The 23,778-nt window shown below is 46.6% G+C and overlaps 8 protein-coding genes across 8 annotated transcripts; 2 read left to right on the forward strand and 6 right to left on the reverse strand.

Moving 5' to 3' along the window:
* Positions 1–273: 273 nt before the first annotated feature.
* On the reverse strand, positions 274–657 carry J3458_002644 (uncharacterized protein; the record flags this gene model as incomplete). The annotated part of the gene is made up of 1 exon (XM_007815065.2): positions 274–657. The coding sequence occupies one exon, from the start codon at positions 655–657 to the stop codon at positions 274–276; it is 384 nt and encodes a 127-aa protein (XP_007813256.2).
* A 1,156-nt stretch (positions 658–1,813) lies between these two features.
* J3458_002645 (uncharacterized protein) lies at positions 1,814–2,425 on the reverse strand (the record flags this gene model as incomplete). The annotated part of the gene is made up of 1 exon (XM_066117280.1): positions 1,814–2,425. The coding sequence occupies one exon, from the start codon at positions 2,423–2,425 to the stop codon at positions 1,814–1,816; it is 612 nt and encodes a 203-aa protein (XP_065977063.1).
* A 3,692-nt stretch (positions 2,426–6,117) lies between these two features.
* Positions 6,118–6,551, forward strand: J3458_002646 (uncharacterized protein; the record flags this gene model as incomplete). Its single annotated transcript, XM_007815067.1, has 2 exons — positions 6,118–6,358; positions 6,415–6,551. The coding sequence occupies 2 exons, from the start codon at positions 6,118–6,120 to the stop codon at positions 6,549–6,551; spliced, it is 378 nt and encodes a 125-aa protein (XP_007813258.1).
* Positions 6,552–10,187: 3,636 nt separating this feature from the next.
* On the reverse strand, positions 10,188–11,956 carry J3458_002647 (uncharacterized protein; the record flags this gene model as incomplete). The annotated part of the gene is made up of 2 exons (XM_007815068.2): positions 10,188–11,577; positions 11,637–11,956. The coding sequence occupies 2 exons, from the start codon at positions 11,954–11,956 to the stop codon at positions 10,188–10,190; spliced, it is 1,710 nt and encodes a 569-aa protein (XP_007813259.2).
* Positions 11,957–13,693: 1,737 nt separating this feature from the next.
* J3458_002648 (uncharacterized protein) lies at positions 13,694–14,170 on the reverse strand (the record flags this gene model as incomplete). Its single annotated transcript, XM_066117281.1, has 1 exon — positions 13,694–14,170. The coding sequence occupies one exon, from the start codon at positions 14,168–14,170 to the stop codon at positions 13,694–13,696; it is 477 nt and encodes a 158-aa protein (XP_065977064.1).
* Positions 14,171–14,218: 48 nt separating this feature from the next.
* On the reverse strand, positions 14,219–16,076 carry J3458_002649 (uncharacterized protein; the record flags this gene model as incomplete). Its single annotated transcript, XM_007815069.2, has 2 exons — positions 14,219–15,722; positions 15,772–16,076. 2 exons carry the CDS (start codon positions 16,074–16,076, stop codon positions 14,219–14,221), a joined length of 1,809 nt encoding a protein of 602 aa, XP_007813260.2.
* Positions 16,077–16,140: 64 nt separating this feature from the next.
* J3458_002650 (uncharacterized protein) lies at positions 16,141–16,844 on the forward strand. Its single transcript, XM_066117282.1, has one exon. It carries the CDS (start codon positions 16,263–16,265, stop codon positions 16,644–16,646), a length of 384 nt encoding a protein of 127 aa, XP_065977065.1. The 5' UTR covers positions 16,141–16,262; the 3' UTR covers positions 16,647–16,844.
* Positions 16,845–19,941: 3,097 nt separating this feature from the next.
* On the reverse strand, positions 19,942–21,379 carry J3458_002651 (uncharacterized protein). The gene has a single exon (XM_066117283.1). The coding sequence runs from the start codon at positions 20,845–20,847 to the stop codon at positions 20,047–20,049; it is 801 nt and encodes a 266-aa protein (XP_065977066.1). The 5' UTR covers positions 20,848–21,379; the 3' UTR covers positions 19,942–20,046.
* Between the last annotated feature and the right edge of the window lie 2,399 nt (positions 21,380–23,778).

Consider the following 23,778-nt stretch of genomic DNA (forward strand, 5'->3'; position numbering starts at 1 on the left):
CGGCATCCATCTTCCATGACTGGAATGCTGTCCACGGCCCTCGCCGAATTCACTGAGCGCGCATTGGTGCTTCTCTGCTCGTCTAGAACGTGTATAACTACTATCCTTAGCCAAGATGCCAATAGACGCCGTTCATCATTGTCCGTGTACGAGGGGATATCCGACATGTAGCACTGTAATATCTTCCATCACCTATGATTGCCTACACGTACCGTCTCGCGGCATAGATGGGACGACTCAAGTCTTGCACAGTTTGTACAAGTCTGTGGCGTCCTAGCACTTGGCCAACACAAGCTGCAACCCAGAATCATCCTTGTAGCGATCCAACGCAACAGCCTTCCACTCATTCCATTCCAAATCCTCGTCCACAGCCACTGCTGCCCGAAGTCCTCGAAACAGGCCCAGGAACCCGTCCCAGTCAGCGAGATCGTACCCGCAGCAGAATGCAAATCGATGTTGCAATCGGCCGTTGCAGACAAACTGCGCCAGATCCTGTCGCCCCTTTGCCTTGAGCAGTTGCGCAAAAATAATCTCGTCGTCGCCCAGGCTGTTCTTGCCATTGTAGAAATCCGCCACCGGCAAGAAGCCAATTGGAGAGTTGAATGCCTGTGAAGCCGTGGCCGTGTGTGCCCACTCCCAGTCAATAATACTCGTCATGTTAAACTGCTCATCTATCAAAATATGGTCTCCCTTGTCGTCTGCGTGCTCGGGAGACAGTCAGCGGGTAAGCTCGTGCTGGATGGGGTTGTCGCTAGGGAGGATGCGGCAAGACTACTATACTACGATATAATCACGCATGATAAATGACCAAGTAACAAAGAGTAGCGTATAAATTGTGTCTTGAGAATAGCATAGCATGAAAAGCACAAGCTCATTGACTGTGTCGATAGTAACCGACAGCCATTATTTAATATAATGCAAAGTGAATACATACTAGTTTTCGCGAGATTTTTGAATCTGTATAGCTGTAGGCGACTTTTTAGTTACTCTAGCGGGTGAAAAGTGCAGGTACAACTCTGGCAATACCAATAAGTTGTGACCGTAACAGCACGACGACTCTTGATCTAGCTCTATATATTGTTAAGGAGTTGTATAAAGATTACTAAAAAGAATAAGCTTTCTAAAATTTACATCAAGTGGCTGTGCAGTTATTATGGCTTATTTTATATTGCAGAATATCGTTGTTTATTTGCTTAAAATTGAGAATCAGTTTTAAAGCCTCACCTACTATGACTATAGAGCCAAACCCCATTTCGACATTATCAACAAATTGATGAAGAAAGCTTGCATGGAAGATGTTAAACCATGCGACTTTGTTGGTTCATACAGTCCGATCCCCGTCCGCATCGAGGGGGGGATATTTGGGGCGCAAATTCAGATGATTCAGAAAAGCTGGGCTGGACCACGGTACACCTGCTCGAAGAAAAGGTTCAATTACCCGAGTTTACGTTTGTAAATGTCACATTACGCGCTTGTTGGGGTTGAGAAAACTTTTGCCCTAATTCTTCACTGAACTTCTCTATCTTTACCAATCAAAGGTACGATGGAGGATCATATTTGTGCTCAAGCTTCAGATGTTACATCAGAATCAGGAAATAACAGTTTCTCCTGCCAACCCCCTTCACTCATCAGAGGCCCACTGAGCATCTTGGCGATGCTCAGAAGATGTTGATCATCATACCGCCGGGCTATGAGAGACAGGCCGACAGGCATGCCGTTGGGTATTGTAAAAGCAGGCACATGGATTACGGGCATATGATCTGCCTAGAGGCAACAGGCTAGCCCATGGCAAAACTGGAAAATCCAGGACTCCTCACCGTCCACAGCGAGTTGAAAACAGGACTGCCCATATCATCCATCTCAAGGGTGCTTCGTCGGTCGCGCTTGGAGTGATAAGAGCGGAGCATTTCATGGCCATCTTATCCAATGCTGGGAGCAGGGCTGCAAAGTAGTCAGAGACTTCTTGTATCTCGTCACGGGAGAGTTTGCGGGCATCGTCGACGAAGGCGCGGACATCCGGGTCCAGCTTCGTCTTGGCAGTGTCCATGAGATGGTCCCTGTAGAATGCCGCACCCCCTTCTCTTACAAAGATCACCTTGAACATCTTGTTCAAAGTTATGGCACCGTTGGATTCATCCGGGAATTCGGCATACTCGACCGTAACCCCGTGATTGTGGAGAGTCTCAGCAGCCTTCTCCATGGATGCGATGCTGCCGGGCCCGGCAGACGGCCAAAACGGTGACTCGACGAAGCCCACTTTAGCCTCTTTCAATACCATGTCGGTAAATTCCTCCTCGATGATACTGAGAACGTCGGTAATGTGCTTGAGATCCTCTATACTACGAGCAAAGTATCCAATGGTGTCGAACTCAAGGGAGGCGACCTTGATGCCTTCGCCGGATAATGTGTTAAAGGTTGGCTTCATGGCATATGTGGCCGTGTAAGAAGCTGGACGAATGACACTGCCACCTGTATGCGTTCCGAAGCTGAGAGGAACTTGGAAGTCAGCCACCGCGGCCGCAGATCCAGCCGATGACCCGCCTGGCGAACGGTTCTCGTCGTGCGGATTGGTGGTGTCAGGGCCTGGGTTCAGGACTGTGAATTCTGTGGTAGTTGTCTTAGTTGTCTTGCCTGTAAGCGATTCAGAACGACCCCCACGGCAAAGTCAGCCAACCTACCGAATATTAGGGCTCCAGCCCGCCGGAGTATCTCAACAATTGACGCATCGGCACTTGGCCTATTGCTTTTATATAGGGGAGAGCCGTATTCTGCTGGAATGTCTTGATAGAGTGAGTAATATTGCGCGTCTAGCCGGCCGAGCTAAGCCAAGCTCATCTTTGGTGTCCATGATGTCCTTGATGGCGATGGCTACTCCGTGAAGCCCGCCCCTCTGATGGCGTGGAACCCGGTCTAGAGCATGAGCCTGGCTCAAGACAAGGTCTGAATCTGATAAAAAGATGAGGTGAGTTTTGCTTTGTATTTGATGGTCAAGACGGCATACCCAAGTACTCCCACGCTTTTACCACGCCGTCTCTCGACTCGATGCGGCTCAATAGTGCATTCGCGTACTCCTCGACAGTGAGCAGGTCCCTCTTGATCAAGCCCAGAACCTCAACGGCCGTCAGCTACCACAGTTTTGCTGACACAGCCATCACTGCTAGCCGTCGATGGCTTCCAATGGAAAAGTATGTCAAAATGCGGGGGGTCGGTCGGGGAATCTACCAGTTGACCTTATGGGCTTCCGAAGCCGGCATCTTCACGGTGGTCTGTGGTCGACTCCATTCACCGCTTGCCGATTGAGAAATGCGCATTGTAATTCACCTATCGACCTCTGGGAGCTGTACGGTACCCCTTTTTGCTATTATTACCTCCCTTGTTTCTTTCTTCTCGGTCACGGTCATTCTGTTAATGATGATGAAGCACCAGTCTTGCGGTATGAATGGACAGGAGCATCGTTGTTAGAAATCCTTCCATTGACTAATGCCCTTATTCCTGAGCTGGATTATTTTGAATAGGAATAGTTTATCGCCGCCACTACCTCCTGAGATGCAAAGGAGGCTCAGGCATCCTTTTACGCGGTCATCAGTACGAGATTTGGCAAAGAGGCCGTTGCCAAATGCCATTATCATATGCCAACTCATTCAAACCAAACCCCGTCTCTCAGGACACTTTAGAGAGTGAAATCAGATTCATTGAGGATCATCCTAAGCATACTGGGTGGCTCAATAGTAATATCGAGCCTCGATTTTGGTCAAGATTTGAGTCTGCCGCTAACTCACTGCGGAAGGACATGGGCTTTGACATTGGAACTGGACGGCGAACCTGAGGCACTTCAAGACAAGTTCATTACCTGCACTCCAACGAACTTATCCCGTCCAATTTTCGTATCAAGTCCAACTCCACATGAGGGATGTATGATCGCCACTAAAGCATCGATGCATCGGTACTTTCGAGGCGAACAGCACATGCGCCCTTCGCCTCCCACCTGTCACAATTACTCGGCTCCCATCGTGCCGCTACCCAGGTTTCTACATGGATACTAGGCTTTGGTGGGATTATCATGGTGAGAAAATGGAGACAGAAGTCAAAAACCCATTTTCCGCCTCTTGAATGAGCTGATTTTGTTGCACGTGAAGAGGATCTGATCATATTTGTAAACATGGACCCTGTTGAGCATGGAATCGAAGGATCCAAGTGCTTGGTGTCCAAGAAGCAGTGTATGTTACGGCCCCGAAAAGATGACCTATGCAAGCCTCTCAATGTGTTTGTTACAAATGCCGCACATAACCGATGCTAGATGGAACCAATCGGCGAATACGGCAAGCTCGGCTTGGGAAAGGTTGCGGTATCCATTGCCCGAACGCGTCATCACGAGAAGGACGCGACAGCGATAGCTGCAGCGGGTAATCTTTGTTGATGCGTTAGAAACCAGAGTACACTCCGACTTGACCATATGCCTCAATAAAAGCCCTGGATTCTGGCTGGCTGTGCCTTCTGTGCCAAGATGAGTTGCAATGCGGGCCTCAGACCTGCATAAAGCCAATAGCTAATCACACAAGTTGTCACAATCACAACGTATAGTCACTTGGATGCAATTGGCGTGAAATTTTACAAGACATCAAAAGTTCCAATGAACCAGGGTATTGACTGACTCGAGATCGGCGGATCTACTGCGTATCTGAAGCCTATATGTGTCTGAGATGCGTCCCAACTTTCGTACACAAGCTCAAGCAGCGCGCCGTTTTGGTAAGCTTATAACATGAGAATAGCCCGGTCGGGACCGAAAGGCCCGCGTGGCTGGATGCAGAATGCTGAAACGTGGTGGTGGCCAAGTACATTGTGCCACATGTCTATGGACCATTTTGTAGGGCTGTCTTGGGGAGCGGCTCGTAAGCACATGACTGTTGAAGATCCCTACAGCCTATAGGACTATGCTGTGTATGCGGTTAATCAATGTCGGCCACTGCCAACTGAGACAGGGTAACGATATATTACTGTACTTGTTGTGTCAGGCATTAGGAGTAGCCTGGTTTGCACTTGCTGCTGCCTTCGTCTTCCATGGCCCAAGACTCGTATGACTATGATATAACGTCGGCAAGGAGTCCATAATATGTTGAATACTTTGTGGTATGAGACATGATGGATTATCACACTAAAATCTTTGTAGATAATAGATGCAAGGCGATTATGGGGGTTTATGATTTTGATGTCTAGACTTTGGCATCAGGAGTTGATTATGTAGTTTATGGACTCTCCACCTGGAGCTATTTCTACTTCTCTTATACTCACCTATATAATGTAGGCAATACGTTGTGTTTCCTAAATGAATATCTCAATATCTGTTGTTCGTATACCGGCATGACTCCCCTCTTTTCGTACCTCACTTTAATGTCAAAGCAAGTATCGTCTACTGGGTCGGGTCACGCCGATCCCGAGTCTGTCGATGGCTTGATTCTCTAGAATAACGACATTGGATTTGCTAACTTGTGGCGGCCCGAACATCTATGCCAGTCTGGGGTTCGAATCACAACTCATCACCGGCAGTGGTAGTGCCGGGCATAATAATGCGGAAGGGTCGTTGAATGTCTCACTGCAGTCAGCTGAGTCATAGCCGGACAGTGCCTTACACCCCTCGCATTTCTCTGTCTCGGGATACGTGAAGAAAATGACCTGTGGCGGACGACTCAGGCTGACATTGGTTGCACCTTGGGTACATAATACATTAGCCACTCAAACCACATATTCGCCTAGGTGATTAGCCCATCCCATACAGAAACTAGACATGCGATTTGCTGTGAAGGAGTAACAGTAAAAGCCTCATTCAGTCCGATGTAGTAATCATCCAGGCCATAATACTATCTGCCGTGTATACGGAGTGCTTTGGTCACAATTATTTTGAGACAGGTCGCCGTAACTGGTTGGGCTTTGACTGCCCAAAGATATCAATGCAACGAACAGTCGAATTCGAGTGTGCGGCTGAGATGCTGGGGGCTATTGAGAGTATGCCTTCGTAGAAATATATAAGCCGGCAAGACCTCTCCTGTTATCCAAGATATTCTCCATCAGAAACTCACCCTCAGAACTTACTTCATACTCAGCACTTTAGGCCGCATCAAAATGAAGCTCTCTCTTGTTGCAAGCACAATTTTCATCGCCACCGGGCTGGCCAAGTTCGTTCGCGTTGAATTGGAACCGCCATTGAATTGGGTGGCCAGTCAGGAGTTGAACGAAAGAAAGGCCTGCAAAGACGTCAAGGCTGCTTACCACGAGTACCCCAATGCCGAAGCTTGGGCAGCTTACGTTTTGAAAATCTGCCAATCGACAGACTGTGCATGCACAACTTCCCTCGGTTTCTCCAGTAAGCCCTCCATTTGGCATTAAATCCAGGGACGTTATTAGCTGACACTGGTATAGTCCCCGTATACAATAGATCAGATGATCGCGAATGGATCGGGGAAATGTTTCGCGGCAACAGCACCACTGAAAAAGACTTCGTGAGAGTAGTACCGATTGAGGACTCGATTGCGTATACCTTGCAGAAGGACGAATGAGTACCGCGCGCTTACAACGATGCCGCTGTCACCTAGATTAGCTGAAGGACAGGACTGCCATTGGCAAATTTTGGAAGTAGCCTTCCGCAAAGACGACAGTAATGATTTCAGACTGGCGTTTCAAATGGTTTCAACACATTTGAAGATCGATCCGCTCATTTATATGGAAATTAAAATCACGAAGGACGTCCCTTTCTGAACGGAAACCAATTGTTATGTAAACCAACTATCCGCTCTTTTAGACAGAAAATCAAGTGTCTCTCATTAAGTTCAAGGTCTCCAACCGATCATGCTGTGTGAAAATCGCACTCACTCAACTACAACGTCAATAACTCAACAGTCTTATAGTCTGACAGACGCATTGGCAGCATGGATCAAAAGAGACTTGATTCGTTCACGAGCCAGAAATCAGCCCGCAAGATTCGGCCATAAGAAAAGTCTGCGGGGTCACACTGTACTGGGACGACAAGCAAGTTTCAGATGGTTCTAGCTAATAATGAGTTGCCCACGGGACTAGCTGACAGGGTCAAACTTTTCAATTTTACTCTAGGATCTTCATTTCCTTGGTCTAGTTCGGCACCCGGGTGGTCGAACTTGCCCAGAGTTGTACTGCTTGAGCTCTCTGGCTTGTAAATCGGCGACTTCAACATTTTCATCACCAATTCGTGGGCATAATATATGACCGCTCCGCACTTGGTGTTACTAAAATTATGTCCAGTTAATATATCCTTTTCGGGGCTGTGTTTCAGTATCGTAGCACTCTTCGGCAAGGCATTTCTAGTTGCGTCCCATCCCCAGTCTCAACGAGCGTATCGCACATCAAGCAAGTCTTGGGGATCGAAGAATCTAGGCTTTATTACGCATCTTCTTGATACCTAGAGGCATCTTGGCAGACAATAGCTTGTTATTCAAGGGTTCTAGCGCCCCCTCTTGGTTTTCGTTATATCCCAAGGCTAGCAGCAATGCACATCCGGCTTTACTCATGAGAAGATGTCAATAGTCCTCCTGGGTTGCTAGATGCCTTTTCAAATACTGAATCATCTTGAGTGTATTGATCAAAACGATGGCCTCGCCTTTTGTCAGATTGCGCAGAGCCTCATGAAGCCGCTCGACTGTTTTTGCCGCAGAAGTCATGGCCTCCAACTCTGGACGAAGCTAAGGATTCTTTGACGTTGGCGACAGAGGGCCAGCAGTACAATTCATATGTGGAATTGGAGAAAAAGAAATGGCACCGGGAGACTTTCGAGACCGTGGTGAAGAATCTGTGTGGCCTTCTTGTCAACGTCTACGAGCCGAAGCTGTCTTTTATTCACCAGACGGCTGGGGAATTTCTTATATGAGATCCTGACCCCGACAAGACCTGGAAAGGCCGTTTCAACATACAGCAGTCACGCACGCTGTCATTGACCTGCCTCTAGTATTTGTGCCTGCTAGGTATCTCTACAGAAATTCAGAACAAGTCTTGCAACAAAGAGCGGTATCTGCTGTTCTCTTATGCTGCTTACAATTGGCTCTTTCACTATATCGAGAACAAGATCCTTTGGGACTTGGGGAAATGCTATAACTCTCTGAGAAGTCTTAGAGAAACTATTACGTTAGATAGCTATAGAAGTGATTAAAGAGTAGAATTATCCTTAAAATCAGGGCTATTTGGGTACGAAAAATAAGCCCTTTTTATAATTATTAAGGTTATACTACTTTTATACTATTAATTTATTAATTTTAAAGTCTTCTTACTATATACGAGTATCTTAATATTATAGTTACCAGATAGCAAGCACGCACTACCAAGGGGAGTTCTCCACTTTTAATAGTGCAGCTGGCAGACCTATAACACCATCCGGTGAATGAGCAAAGCCAGAAGACCGATCCATGAAGCCAAGTCTCTGCAAACTCAATGGCAATCCCTTTTCCCAGGCCTTAGATTATAGTATAAGACAGCAGCAAGGCGCATATCTCGAATAACAACGAATGTGTCTGTCGAACAGAAGTGGGATATGTTTTATCCAAGCAGGCTGGTGTAATTTGTAATTCTCATGTCAATACTGAAACTGAAAGGCGGTGATGTGCCGCATCGAATATGACGTCATAACTTGCCGTGTGGTGATTCTGAGTCGCCCTTCTATTTGATCAGGTCGGGACGTGACGCAAGCGTAACGTAATTATGGTTGACGGTTGTTGTGGGACCACTTCCAGAGACTACATATGCTGACTTGATTTAAAACCTAGTCGAAGTTCAAAGCCATCTGTTTCCATATTCTATATCACATGTGTCTATCCAGGAAGCCGGCGAAGCGTTGATCTGGCGTCCAAATCAGCGACTTACAATGTCTTCGGAAGACTGGCGGCTGAAGCCGCCGTATCAACAACTAGATACTCAAAGCCACTTCCGGCGAGAGATTCAAGGCTCTTGTCATTGCCGGAAAGTGTTGTATTGGATAAGCACTGACAAGCCATTGGCATCCAAATTTTGCCATTGCGAAGGCTGTCAACTTATTCATGGTAAGGCTGCTACTAGTCCATCACTGCCCTTTCCTCGGTGTCGCACTGAACTAATCCATTGTCGTCAAATCAGGAGCCCCATTTCAATGGGCTGCCATATTTCAAAAGTCCAATGTAGCTTTTGAAACGGGAGCCGAACACTTGAAGTTCTATAATACGGCGACAAAAGAAGGTCATCACGAATTGCCTTGCAAGGTCAGTTGCAAGTGGTGCGGATCACATATAATGGATGAAGGAAGGAACATGGCCCTTGTTTTCCCACCATTACTGTCATTGAACGCTGCGCAGAAAGAAAACTTTGAAGTACAGTGAGTAGCTTCACGCCACGACACTACATATTCATCTGACCAACTTCAGGTGTCACATCTTTTACTCACAACGCTGTGTTGATATTGATGATGGGAAACCGAAATGGTCTGGGCTGGATGGTCAATCGGAGCTTTTACAATAATACCCTGATACTAGGAAACTCAGCTTTGAACTGGAGCCAGTAATCACTAGTTTGTACTATTCTAGTATTTATGTCGACCCCTGGCTTACTCAACGAAATGCCGGAAGCAATCGCACACAATCAACTTGATTGACTGACAATAAAGGAGTACATACATTCCATCTATATGACATAAAACATTACGGCCCTCTAGCTCAGGTTCGACCAGGCACATGACATTATTTTCACCGGGCCTTGCCTAATGTAGTGCTTACACTAGTATTTAGCTAGGACAATTAAAAGTTTCATTAGTACATTTCATTTATAGACGAAATAAATATTTCACAACGCTGTTTTATGAACAGCATTGCATATATTGTATCCTGAATAGAATGAGGATTAGGAAAATCCTTTGGACTGATCTAGCTCTTCTTGGAGGGAAATGACCACTTGGCATTGACACGACGATCGTTCATGGTCTCAATGTGAAGCAAATCTTATGTCTGGAAATGGTAAATTGCAGTTATATGTAACTCTAATTCTATCGGCTCTGAAGCCTAGATATGCCGAATTCTTCTATATAAAGTAAAGAAGGAGACATATAAATCTACTAAAACTTTCGAAAAAAAAAAATCGCGGAAATGTTCCACGCTGTTACAATAAGAATCTTCGTGGCACTTTATGCCGATACCCCCTGACCACAGCTACCCCTGCTTGGCGGTGCGGATAATATCTTCGGCAATCTTTTCTGCCAACGCATAAATGGTTGCCATGGGGTGTCCTGGAGGCAAGATAGGAAAAGCACTCGCATCCACAACGCGCAGACCCTGAACGCCATGTACTCGCGCCAAGTTGTCAACCACAGCCATGGGATCTTCCTTCTTGCCCATCTTGCATGTGCACGACGGGTGCCATACCGTCATCAGAGACTTTCGCACACTGTCTAGAATCTCCTCGTCTGTCTTGACTTTCTCGCCTGGATAATACTCGGGGCCATCCGAGATGGACTGCAGCTCAGAGGTTGCCCACACCTGTCGCAGGCGCTTCATCAACGCCACCGCAACTTCTTGGTCGGCCTTGGCAGTCAGCCAGTTGGGGTTGATGACAGGTTGGTCACGGACAGAGGTAGATGATATGGTCACGTTGCCCCTCGAAAGCGGCGCGACGAGGGCACCCAGAAGCGTAGTGTATTGCTTCTGGTCGACTGGCTGTGCAAGTAGCGACCCAAATGTTCCAATATATCCGTTGCCGCCGAGAAATTCCACCTCTTGCCAGTCGTCTGAGAACCAACCGAGTTGCTGCTTGGTGTCCTCGGAGAGGTCATTTCTGAGTTGCGCAGGCAGTTTTTCCCACCCGACCATCTCGATCCCGTTTGAACTAAGAATCCCTTCGTGCCCTGTAAAATACTTTCCAACAGCGCTGGCCAAGTCGGTTAGGCTTTTCAAGATAGAATCGATAGTCTTGAACTTGACGGCGTGAGACGGTCCGAAGAAGATATGGTCCCACATGTTCTGGCCAACTCCGGGCGAAGACGCAACGACTGGGATTCCATGTTGGCTGAGCGTGTCCTCGGGTCCTATTCCTGAAAGCAACAGAAGTTGTGGCGATTTATAAGCCCCAGCGCTAACAATAATCTCTCGCTTCGCCTTGATGGTATACTCGGATCCAACTGCAGAGAGCACTTTAACACTTGTTGCCTTCTTGCTGCTATCAAAGTTAATTTTCGATGCTTGAGTATTGGTAAATACTTTGAGATTGCTCATTTTCTTCTTGTCTGCAGCGTAGATGTATTCAGCAGACGAACTTCGGGTTGCGTCGGACTGCCGAATGGTCGTTACGGTGTAGTGATAGCCCAACAAATCACCACGATCAAATCCATCCGTCCTTTTTAGCCCGACAGCTTGCAGGCATTTTTGCAGCCATTTCGACCAGTCTGAGACGAAATTTGTGTAGCTGACTTGAACGGGACCGCCTTGACCCGGAGCAGCAAAATCAGCTGCGTCAGACGGAGATACGGTGTCGGCTGGACGTTTCGAGGTGTTCCCAGGGGTGAATGTCACGGATCTCTTGTAAAATTCTTCGAAGCTGCTGAGCCTAAAGTTACACGTCAATAATTGTTCGAAAACCGCATTGTAGAAGGAGTATTGGCTTACTTGTAACTATCGTCTCCGACGGCCTCGGCCCATTGGTCATACGCGCCCTTGGGGCCTCTATGGTGGATCATGAAGTTCCAAGCGGATGAGCCACCGACGCATTTCCCTTGCGAGACATGAAACTTGCGGTCACCTGCGCCTTGCTGAGGTGTCGTCTCGAACTTCCAGTCCGCTGCGGACAGAGCCTCGAAACTATCTGAACCGACGAAAAGAACATCAAGACCTGGGATAGTGGCAAAACCGGGCTTGGACAACTCGAAAAAGGTTCCGGCTTCAATGATTGCGGTTTTGAAGCCCGCTTCTGCCAGGCGATATCCCATTGCGTTTCCGGCAGTGCCGCCTCCTACGACCACGAAATCGAACTCTTGGTCACGGCCGAGAAGTCCTTGTATAGCGTCGAACGATGCCTCAAGAAATCCATTGCCGCCTATCAAAGAGGCGACTGCACTCACATATGGAGCCAATTGCCGTGGAAGCAAGTGACTGAGCTGAGCTTGACATGTCAAGCAGAGAGCAAGGCAACAATACAGGTAAAGGCTTGTCAAGTGCATGGTGCTGAGCTGAGCTGCACAACAGCTTATAATAGTTACATTCCACTGGGAGCTGGATGGCAAAGCTGGTACATGTTCGTATAATACTTATATACTCATGTACCCCTAAGTGGTATTAGAACGACGAGTGTTGAGCGCGTCCTGCGTGGTTTTCAGACACCAGACCTAATGAGACATAACATTGCGCTTGGACATCTGTAACGCTTGGACTATGGGCCCAGACCCGCAGACTATGTGGTTGAAAATACAACATTACGATAATTCCTCGGCCGTAACTGGCATCACACGGACGTCACGGTCGGTTTAAGCTATTATTTAGAGGTGTCAGGAAAATTTGAGGTACTATTCAACACATGGCGCTTAGTGTACGTTCTACATAGAATATGTATTAAAATATCTATTGATTATCATCATTAGTTTTTCCTTTTCCCCCCTCCCTCTCCCCCTTTATTTTTTCTCTTTGTTTCCTAGTTATACAATCCTTTATCCTTACTCCTCTTGTTCGAGAAATTAGCAAAATGACAGGGTTTCCCTCCCCTGCCATACTCTAGTGCAGATGGAGTAACCCTGGGTTAGACGAGTAGGTGGCACGTTAGAGATGTAACAATAGCTGCGGAGTACCAGAATGAGATTGTCACAGTTTTCAGGTTGACCGGTGGCTCGAGAGTGGTGGAAAAGGTAGCAAATAGCCAGCTCTATCCGTGTCAATGTGCAAATGCTTTCCATGTAAATGCTGCCCATACAAGCTATGCTTGCGAGCTTGCGATGGACGACAACACAAAACGTCGTCGAAAGAATACTAAACGCTTGTGACTGTAGACATGGTGCCAACGATTCCTCCAATGACTTGGATTACCATGATAGTTTGTAATAATAAACCGCCCACTCCAGAGAATAAGAACCGCATTACCGACGCATCCAATTCACGGACTATTACTCCACCAGTACATTCCTATGGCGCGACTACAAACCAGGCGAGCTTTCTTGCCACGGCCATCGGTGTGGCACAATTGCGCCTGCGCGCAGTACCTGTGCAATGGGTCTTCCATTCATAATAACGGGAGCGCTTTTGGTCATGGCTATCTTTGCAGCCGCTGTACGGTTGACGGTTGAAGGAGAGGAAGCAACGGGTCCAGAGAGACAGTTGTGCCAATAGGCGGCCAAAGGCATTAGAAGTTGTCCTTCCAGCGCGACTGGGCAGCAATGCTCCGAAAGTAATAGAGAATTTGGAAACTCTATCGGTGGGAGACTCCCGCCAGTAGGGGCTTTTCCTTTTCATCTCCTTTTACGGCCTACGGTTTCGTTTTGATTCTGACGAATTGAGCACATGGCGCCGCGGCTGAGGTGACCGCGTAATTAGTTCCAAGGTGTCGCAGAATTTTGTGAGCTATGGCGCCATGCTCCGCATGGCCTTTGTTATATAGAGTCATGTCACCATTATTCTCAGTCCAAGTTCATAATTACCGTTCTAGCCTCTAGGATTGCAGTCACCCACCGTATGACTGATCAGTCATCCATGACGTTTTTGGGGAGATTTTGGGCAGCCGTCCACATATCGCAGTTGCCATCATAGACTTTGAACTTCACCAAGTACTCCGTAATACGACCAAGTCCTCGCATGCGAATGCGCTTCCCTAATAATTCTTCCACTGGTAAATATTCGCTTCCCAAGCCACTAGGGAGACGGGATTCGCTACTTCTCTCGCGAATTTCTGACTTGGGCCGTGAGGCTTTAAGCCGAGAGCTGCGACGTAGCCCTTGGATTAATCCCCGAGACGGCACGTTTGACTTGAATAAGTGGCCACCGGAGTTCGTGACTTGTTCGTCTTGAGTTTGATGTTGATCTAGTTGTTGACTCGTGCCCTTTGGTAGACATTTACGTATGCGTAACGCTCTTCTGTCAGTTGCGCTAACTCTATTATTGCTGGATTGCGAGTCATGACCTTGACCATTTGGCTTTAGTCTCTGAGAGCTTGACTGCATTAGGGAGACATCTTGGAATGCGACCTTTCTCCTCTTTCGTGAACCGCCCTATAGGGATTCGGGCTCTGCTTTGTCAAACGGCACCTGCTCCACCGCTGGTCTAACAAGCTTTGTTTGGCTGGGATATGTATCGTGTATGTTGCGGCTTTGATGCTGATTGAATTGTCGATTTATGTCTGTTGATGGTCGGTTTCGCCTCCGTAAAACTCTTCCGTCTCCCGTGCCGATCTTATCTTTGCTCGGTTGCCAGCTATGCTTTCGAGAGCTGCATTTCTGTCTCTTGGGGTCCAACTGCCCTGAGCAGACATCTTCCACGGATGCTTTTCTCTTCTTCTGGGAGCTGCTCTGCAGAGTTAGAGATTTCTGTTCGGCCTCAATTGCGTGTACCTCCTCCATAACCCAATTCACAAGATTGGCCTGGTTGGCTACGTCTTCCTTCGCATTAGCGTAGCCAAAGGTGCTACGAACAAAGTCAATAAGACTGTCGCTCCGCCGCTCAGTAAATTCAAGCGATTCTCGGGCTGCCAGTAGTCGTTTCCTAGCCTTACGTAACATTTCTACACGTAATTGCTCTGAAATGTTAAGGCGATTAGGATCCTTTTGCGTTTTCTGGTAAACCATTTTTGCTTCCGATTCTGCATCTTGCAGAGTTTTCTGCGCGTGGTCTTCTTCCCTTTGACACCTCGTACCCGATGCATCAGTGCGAATAAATTCCGGAGTCTCGTCATCCCTCACCATTCTTAATTTTTTTAATTCATCCCAAGCTTCGTCGTGTTTTGGCTTTAGGCGCTCCATAGATACGGTATAACGGTCAAGCCACCAGTACTCAAAGCCAAGATATTCGATCCACTCCGTTAATTTATCCTGCTGCTTAGGGTCTTCTATTAAATGAAACGGTAGGTTGAAGCCATGTCGGGCTAAACGCGCTTTCACCGCTTTTTCGTAATCTGATATGGTCTCGCATCCCAGCTCCCGCTGGTACCGTCGCTGCCAGTTACGGTGTCTTTGAATATAATACCATGGTTCACCGCGCTGCTTTAAGATTGTCGGATCGGCCTCAATCTCAGCTACTCCTTTTAAATCCCCTACCTCTTGGCAATCTCGTTTCGCCTTCTCCACAAATGCCAGGAAACCATCATCATCATCTTCAATCTTTCTATTATCAAGCTGCCATTTTCGGAAATTTTGCCATCTATGCCATTGTCTTCGAAATACTGCTCGTGCGTCGGAATGGTCCAGCTCTGATGGTTTATCATATCGAGGTTGTCTCCAGAAAGGGGCCAACATGTCGCGATACACATCGGGGTCCTTTGAAACCGAGTCTATAAGGTCAATTCGGTACAGTGCACGACCGCCGTCATGAACAAGATTATTGTACGCTTCTATCTCTTCTCGCTGATATATCTCCTGATCGGTTTCGTCTGGCGATTCGGTCCGCCTTTTGCTTTCCTGCGGTCGGTCTCCTGATACGGAATTATCTTTGATGCAGACACCACGCAAAAGCGCATCGAGGTTGTCAAGGTCAAGCGATCGCGAGGCTGCCGATATGCATCTAAGCAGACGTGAGTGAGCGAAGAGAATGGGATGATAGGGGAACATACTGTAGTCTCTCAGCAAGGCGATTTCGGTCCCCTTCTGACAATTTATTCCAGTCATTGGCCACGTCAAGCTCAAATACGCCATCCGATCGGCGGTGTTTCTCCATAAACTCTCTCAGCTGTGCGTCGCTCAGAGAGGATATATCGTCAGTGGTCGTAAATCGTGAGCGAGACATGTTGTCGTGCATAATGCAGACATGGCCAGCGTGGTTGCAGTTGTAGGAACGAGAACTGAGATATTTTCGGCAGCCTAAGGCACCAATGCCTGCAATCCGGAGTGTCTGGTGGGGCCAGTCGTGTCCGTGCATAATGCAGTACTCCGTACTCCGTAAAGCGTCAACTGGTCACTGCATTCTCATGCTCGAAGGTGGGCGCGTACACGACCAATATGCAGCTCACGGCCAATGATGACAGCCATGCAGCCGCCCCTCAGTCTCAGAAAGGTGCAGGATGGCGGGCACGATTGGACAGGAGTATAGAGACATGGAAGGGTGATGGTGGAAGTCACGCTCGTTTCCCTCTCCGACCATAAAAGTCTACTGCCTATCCTTCCAGATGTCGCATCAATATCCTTATCCGACCTAAAAACAAAAATGGCTAACACGGATCTCATTGCTCGTGTGTACCCCTCTTCCCATGATCATCTTGCGCGGCATGCTGCCAAGGCAATCATAGACAGTTCTTATTACGTGTCACCTCTCTATGAAGAGCCTGAGGAAAAAATCCAATATGGGCGTGATGACCGTGAGAGAACCGAGCCACCGGATGAGCCCGGTGACAGAAAACCATCCGAATTCGATGGCAAGCCTTTTATCGAGATTCAGTTTAGCGAGGCCCGCGATCCTCGCGTGGAGTTCAATTTGGATGTAGCAGTGTGATGTCGTTCTGCCTAATTTCAAGGGTCTTAGCGGGGTTTAATTCAGTTTAACGTTCGATAACTAGTAACGCTTTATAGTGAAAGATTTAGGCTCCCTTCTTGGAACCAAAGTTACCTATAACGGCGAAGGGGCTGGTAGGCGCCGGGGATTTCACTGGATTATTAGCGGGGATAAGAACGCCCATTAAAAGGAGAAAATCATTGTCAAGATACATAAAGATATCCAGTTCCAAATTATCGTTGCTTAGCATAATTTAAAATCAACGTTATACATGGAGAAAGTTAGCATATACCGCCAGGGCGCTGCTATCACGGAAAATCTCTTTAGCGATCTAAATCTTCCACTTCGGCCTGATACAGAAATGCCCACCGGAGCACATACGCCACACGCCAGTCCAGTCTGCCTGAAACGAGAGCTTGGAAGAGGAAACTTTAGTGTCTTGACTTATTATTAGAATGTCAGTAACGGCGAAGAGCATGCCCTAAAACAGCCGTCACAAAAAGCAGTAATTGACAGCGATAAATGGCTGGAGGAGGCGGACACACTGAGTAAATTATCACATGTTTGTTCTGTCCTTTAGGTTCCTCTTTCTACGTTAACCTGAAACATGATAGGATAATATTATTAAAGTTTTTTGGGCTGATTTAGATCCTTATCCTCAATTATGCCTCGAATATATCCCGGGCGGTTCTCTCGATAAACGCGAGAAGATTACTGTTACCGAGAGCGTGTCTGTTCTCCGCCAAATCCTTTCAGCCTTAGTGGATTTTGGGATGCACGGACGTGGCGAACTTTTAAGAACGATTTGCGGCACGGAACCTTATGCACCACCGGAAATCTGGGAACCATACGTCAAGAAGGTTCAACCGACAAGGTACTCGCCAGCTGTTGATATCCGGTCTCTTGGGATAGTAGTGTATGAGCTTCTGTTGGGCTTCCCGAGATATCAGCAATACTGGGACCAACCCCCTCGGGCAGTGGTTGCAATTGCTTCCCTAAAACGCCGGCTGACTTGGTGTGAATGGATTATCCAGTGTCTTTATGAGGAATACCGCAAGAAACCCAATGCTCTTAAACAACTACTGATTAGTAGCATGCTGCATTTATCTTTAAATGCCAGAGATTCCGCCCGAGAATGCTATCGTAAGGCAATGGCGCTTCCACAGATGATTCTTGAAAATAACACTGTTCCACATGGGGGCATATTATGGCGGGAAGACACGATTGTCTGTTCTAGCACTAACACTGGGGACAATTCAACTATACAGAATGAAGCGTTGATTGGTGAACATTCAACTAGTCAGAACAATTACCTCGGGTTGTCTCTGAGACTATGTATGACAAGTACCAACTATGTAGCCCAATTTCTGCTGCAGTAGATCATGAATGGATGGGTAATTAAGGGCTGCGAAAGTCCTACTGGGCAGACCTAACAGCTTGGGAAGATCGTTGGCTTGACTGTCGCGTTGTTGGTTTACCACACTTGCTCCGACACACCCTCCACTGTGCAACAGATATTGAGCAAGGACACGGATGACTGCATAGTTCAATTACCGAGAAACGAGGCTCCATTAACGGTTTCTGGGACGAGTTTGATTCACAAGCCGGATCCGGCGGCGGCTGTCGGCTGGCTTCGGGCAGCTTGTAAACACATGCCTAGCAAAGCTCACCATGTTGCGCTCCGAAATCAGGACGAAGGACAACGGCATGCAAGATCCATTATGTGACTCACCACCTTGGACCCCGCTGGCCGTTGTGTCAGCGCTGTATCTTGGCCAATCTCATCACAATCTCAGAAGCATGACGAGTCATATGCCGGCTATGACGGCACATAACTTGTTGGTCTGCGCCCCTCGTAGCCAACGTGACACCTAAGCAGACCAATACCATGCTTTACAGTTTCTCCATCCAGGCAGCTTACATGGATGGAATGGTCAAAGCCTTCGAAAATGGAGAATCCTGGCCCACTGTGAACCAGCAACGACTATTCGAATTTTCTCAGAATTTAACGGATGCAGTATCAACCTCCACATTTCAAGGGCACGATTGCGGTTCCTGAATGATCAATCTTAAAGCTGGACGAGCTAAACAGTATACTAACTACGTGGCCATCTTATGACACTATTCACTCCGAGTACGTGGGTATTGGCAACGAGAATTAAATGTACATTGGTTGGCAAGGAGAAATTTGATTGCGGAAATCAATATTGTAGAACAATAAAGACGTGGGCCACAAAGTAGCTTGCAAGGCAGCTATAACCGTTGCTAACATAATTTGTGTCATTGGTACATAGGAATTCGGAATTCTGTTTATCCTTGTCATGGCTATCACAATCTTTGGGCAATGAACCGGCTGGAGAAGATGAATGATACACAAATGGGGAGTTTGTACTCCGTATCAAGGCCGGTGTCATCATCTACACGATGACACTGGGTCATAGATTCAATGGCATTTTGATATGATCTTGTGCGCGGCATCCAATGTATAAGAGAATCTCTTTTCAACATATTTCACTTACAGAACAATGCACCTTACTAAGGTTCGGTCAGAATCGAACGGCCCAGGTCACTGTGCAGTGAGTCCCAGAGCATTGACAAGAAAACTACATTTTCATTTTTTCAAAAAGCTTAAATAATTAATAATAAATCTAATAAAATACTTGGATTATAATAATAAATACATAAAATAGCTAATATTATAACCAATCAGCTTATTTAAAAAGTGGGTCCTTCTAGCTTATTATAAGCTTAAAAACTAGATTATGTAATTTTTTAAAAACACACTATACTATACTATACTATAAAAACTATAAAATATAGTTTTTAAAGTTTTAAGTTTATAATAGTATGTAAGGACCCACTTTTTTTAATATTAGCTTATAATATAGAATTTATACTAGTTATCCGTAAAACTTATAATTCTATAAGTATTTTATTAGATTTAATATAATTTTTTATATTCGAAACTATAAAAACTACAAAACTACAAAACTACACTACAGTCAATGCTCTGGCAGTGACTAAAGTCCTAAACCGCATGATCACTCGGGTATCTTGTCAGACCTCATGTTTTTAAATTGAGCGAAAGGATTTGACAATATGAAATGTTACCACTAGAAGCTACAGAATGTCAATTTTTGCACGAAATGATTTCCGTGGACTTTCAACAGACCCTTGTCAATTTGCACAAGTGATTGATATATCTACGAGCGATCTAGTACGAAACCTCACTAACATTCTAGATGCCTATAATACTCTACTAAGAAGAAGTACCTCTGACCCGTCAACCAGCATAGGGGGTTACCTCCATTTGTGACAGTTTTGCTATCTCTATAGTAGCAACCAGCTCTGATTGGTGAAAAGTCTGATACAAGTCGAGGTACTCAAGAGTTTCGAGAGTTCAATTTTTCCACACTATCAATAGTCCCATGACCGGATTCGCCTCCCGAATTTTGTATTCCTCGGCCGTCAGGTCAAATTGTTCAATCCATTTTCCCTTGAACCCAAGTTCTTGAATGCCTTCAGATCTCCATTCCAGCTTTCCTCGGAACCCTCCTTCTCTAGCAGCGGCCTCATACGTAGATTGCTTCATGTGCGTTGCCACGAAGCTCACATCCTCATCCAGGTGTATGCGGGAACTCCAGCCTGACCCTTCATCAATCTCTTTGATGTATTCTAGACGCGGCCACATTCGGTCTAGCGGTGAGCGACTATATGCTTTCCTCCGCGCAATCAAGTCTTCAGTGGGATGAGGCACCACTCCAACAAATACCCCATCGTGGCTGAGATTATGCGCAATAGTAGCAAACATTGCTATCAACTCGGTTCTGTTCTCCGCGTAATTCAAAAACCAGCCGCCGAAAGCACAGTCAAAGAAGCCGATTGACTTGTCGGGAGCATAGGACCTTAATACAGTACCGTCCCCAAGCACGAAACGGACGCGGCCTCTACCGCCTGCCGAAATGTTCTTGGACGCAATGTCCAGCATGACTGGAGAAATGTCCATTGATGTTATCGTCGAGGTGGTCCACGACAATATTTCCTGGGTATAGAATCCTGTGCCACAAGCAAACTCCACGATAGTGGCGTCCGGTTTCAGCAATGGTCGGATGGCCCTCCTCACCATGGCAAGCTCCATTTGTTTAAAGAGAAGTTCGCCTACGACAAGATACGAAGACCCAATAGAGTCGTACTGCGTCATTTTGATGTAGACCTATGGTTTTGAAGGAAAAGTTGTAAAGCTTTAGAGTCAGTTTATAGTAAGATTAAACGTCTGAAATGTAGAGCTGAATTGATTGGAGATGGAGGATAACGGCCACATTGTACAGAACGACAGCTGTCTGGAAAGCAGATAAAAGTCGATGAACGAACGCTTGATTATCGTGTTTCGGCTTCAATAAAGCGGCTGCAAAAAACCAATAACTTACCCCCTCCTTATGTATCTGCAGCCGATGGACGCTGTCAACGGAATATAAGGGGGTACATTGCTATTCGATTAAAGCGCGTTCTTTTTCGCGATAGACGCAATCGTTCCCAGGGCTCGCGGCTGCATGAATAGCGCAACGAGCCGCCCCGGACCTTGGTCTCGAACGAACAAGAGGCAAATTACATAACAGGGTAAACGCAGTAGGGTCTTGAGCTGCTGGAAACCGGTGGAGCGACGGTTGACAGGGCAGTTTTCATGCATAGCTAAACACAAAGGTTTAGGTTAATCTGTAATAATCGACCTCAAGGTATTAAAAGTCCTGAGTTTGTTCAGAGGCTTTAAGGGACGGGGGTCTCTTTAAATATAAAAAATTGGGGTGTGTTAGAGGCCTTAGGCAGCTTTCGTTTAAAGTCCGACCTCGGCGTGATACCTTCTTGGTTGTTGTGTGACCGTTGTTGGCCCAACTTTATTGTGGCCTACCGTGTGACAGTTTTGACTTCTCGCCGGTCATTCAATCCATCAACCAAACAATCTAGACTTTGTTTTTTTTATTGACTAGTTGCCGATAAGAAGCACCCCAGCAGCAAGCGCAATCATTCGTAGTCGAACGTTGTAGTCCGCCGTTGTGAACGCAACATAATGCCCACAGACTGCAACATGAGAAAACTGCGCGAACTGGACGGCCTGGTCGATAGGTACCCATGCTAAAAGTACAAGTGAGCAAGGGAGAGTTCCGCTTTGATAGAATCCAGCTGCAAGAGGGCTATCCTTCGGGTAGAAGGCGGCCCCGACGCCATCGCTGTGACAGTGACGGAGGAAGCTAGCCTTCTTGTCCACGTGTGCAATTCACCCCTATTGCCATGATAGTGATTTGCAATGACCCATTCTGTTCCGGAACGCGCTGCCTCGAGGGTACTTGGTCGGAACCGCTTCATAAGTTCGTTATGCCAACAGCTTTGAGCAGGATCGCTTCCACGGCGCGGCTGCTCTCCTCTGTGTATCTTGGGGGTCCCGAATAACCTCTACCGCGTATCTCATTGCATCATCCCAGGCCAGGCTTCTTTGGATGGAGACGACTCCAGTGAGGGCTTGGATACCGCTTCGCAGAGTTTTTTTATACAACGCCTGGTAGTATGTGGAGCAGTCCGTCAGTCCGTGGTGTTGTATGTTGTGGTTAATATAGGCGAGTATGCGGTCAAGATCCGATTTGAGTGCATCCGCTCTCACCTCGTTTCGCAACTTCCTGGAATCTCCTTACGCTATTGCTAAGGGCAGAAAACAAATTTTGCTGTAAACAATACTCGAGGATGTAGTTGAGAACTGTGGTGTGAGTTTGACTGGGGGCAACCTTGGAACTTTTGCCAAGATCTGTCCGGATAATTTTGAAGTATTGCTTACAACTAGGCATAATGAGGGTCTGGTTTAATATTCAAGACACGGACCATAGAAAGAAGAACTCGAAGTACTCCGTTCATTACAAGTTTCGTACATAGTGTCACACGGTTGAACCCAACAAAGGCTGTTGGGCCAACAACGGTTACACGACATCGAACCATCACGAGACTAGGTTACAGGCGTAAGGCAGCTATTAGGCTAGAGGCCTGAGCGTTGAGAAAAACCGAGAATCTTCGATGTCAAAGTAGATTATTAGATTATGAAAACAGTTCCAAGCCTTCACACGTTGAACCAGTGTCACGATCAGTGATACTATATCTCTCAAACCTCGGGACTGGAGGTTATCTCCATCACCTAGAAAGTGAAGTGCTTTGCACATATTATCAGCTAATACTTCCATCAAGTATCTGCATCTCTCTTGACAAGATGTCTTGCAGAATAAGTATCATCTCAGAGATAGCACGCAGGGCATTGTCATCTGTCTTTATTCTTCTGGTTAGTTACATTACTCAATCAGATCTCGCTATTGCAACTAACAAGAAATTAAAAGCACTCGTCTATGCATCGCCAGTATTTTGTACAATGTTTACCCCATCCTCTCTCACGCTTCCCTGGTCCAATACACTACCGGACGTCGATATTACCATGGGCATATCAATCAATTCGGGGAAAACTCTGTTTCACGGTCCTCAAACTTGATGAAAAATATGGCCCAGTTGTCCGCATTTCCACTTCACAGCTTTCCTTTTCAGAACCAGGGGCATGAAAAGACATATATGGAGGGTCGATTGGAGGAAACAAACCCCAAATATCTTCAATTCTATCAAGCCCTTAGCTTCAACTGACTTGTTTCAGAAGATCTTTCAAATCTAGAGAAGGAAACGCATAAAGTTTTGAGGGGCTTCCTGGCTGACGGATTTCCTGTCCGTAGACTTAAAAGACATGGGAGGCTGGTTATGAGGCACGTAATTTGATAATTGAATATATTTGAAGACACTTTGAACAGGACGTTGGCAGGTCAACGTCAGTCGGACTTGTGAATGAAAAATGCATTCACAGAAGCAATGTATTCGACTTGGCCGCGTGGTTCAACTGAACTATCCGCGACACTGTGGGTGATTTGGCCCTTGGAGAGAGCTTTTCCTGCTTGGAAACCTGCGCACAGGATCATACGTCGGGTTCATGTTCAAGGCTTGCGGGTAGGGGGCCCAAGTTGTTGTGTTGTGGTATCTAGGTCTGAGACTCTTGGCGGGAGCACTGAGATATTTGTTCAGCAAGAAAACCTTGAAAGTTCTGGAGCAAAAAAAGATC

The sequence above is a fragment of the Metarhizium acridum genome, assembly GCF_019434415.1.
Source record: "Metarhizium acridum strain ARSEF 324 chromosome Unknown scaffold_13, whole genome shotgun sequence".
In the NCBI taxonomy this organism is placed as follows: domain Eukaryota; kingdom Fungi; phylum Ascomycota; class Sordariomycetes; order Hypocreales; family Clavicipitaceae; genus Metarhizium; species Metarhizium acridum.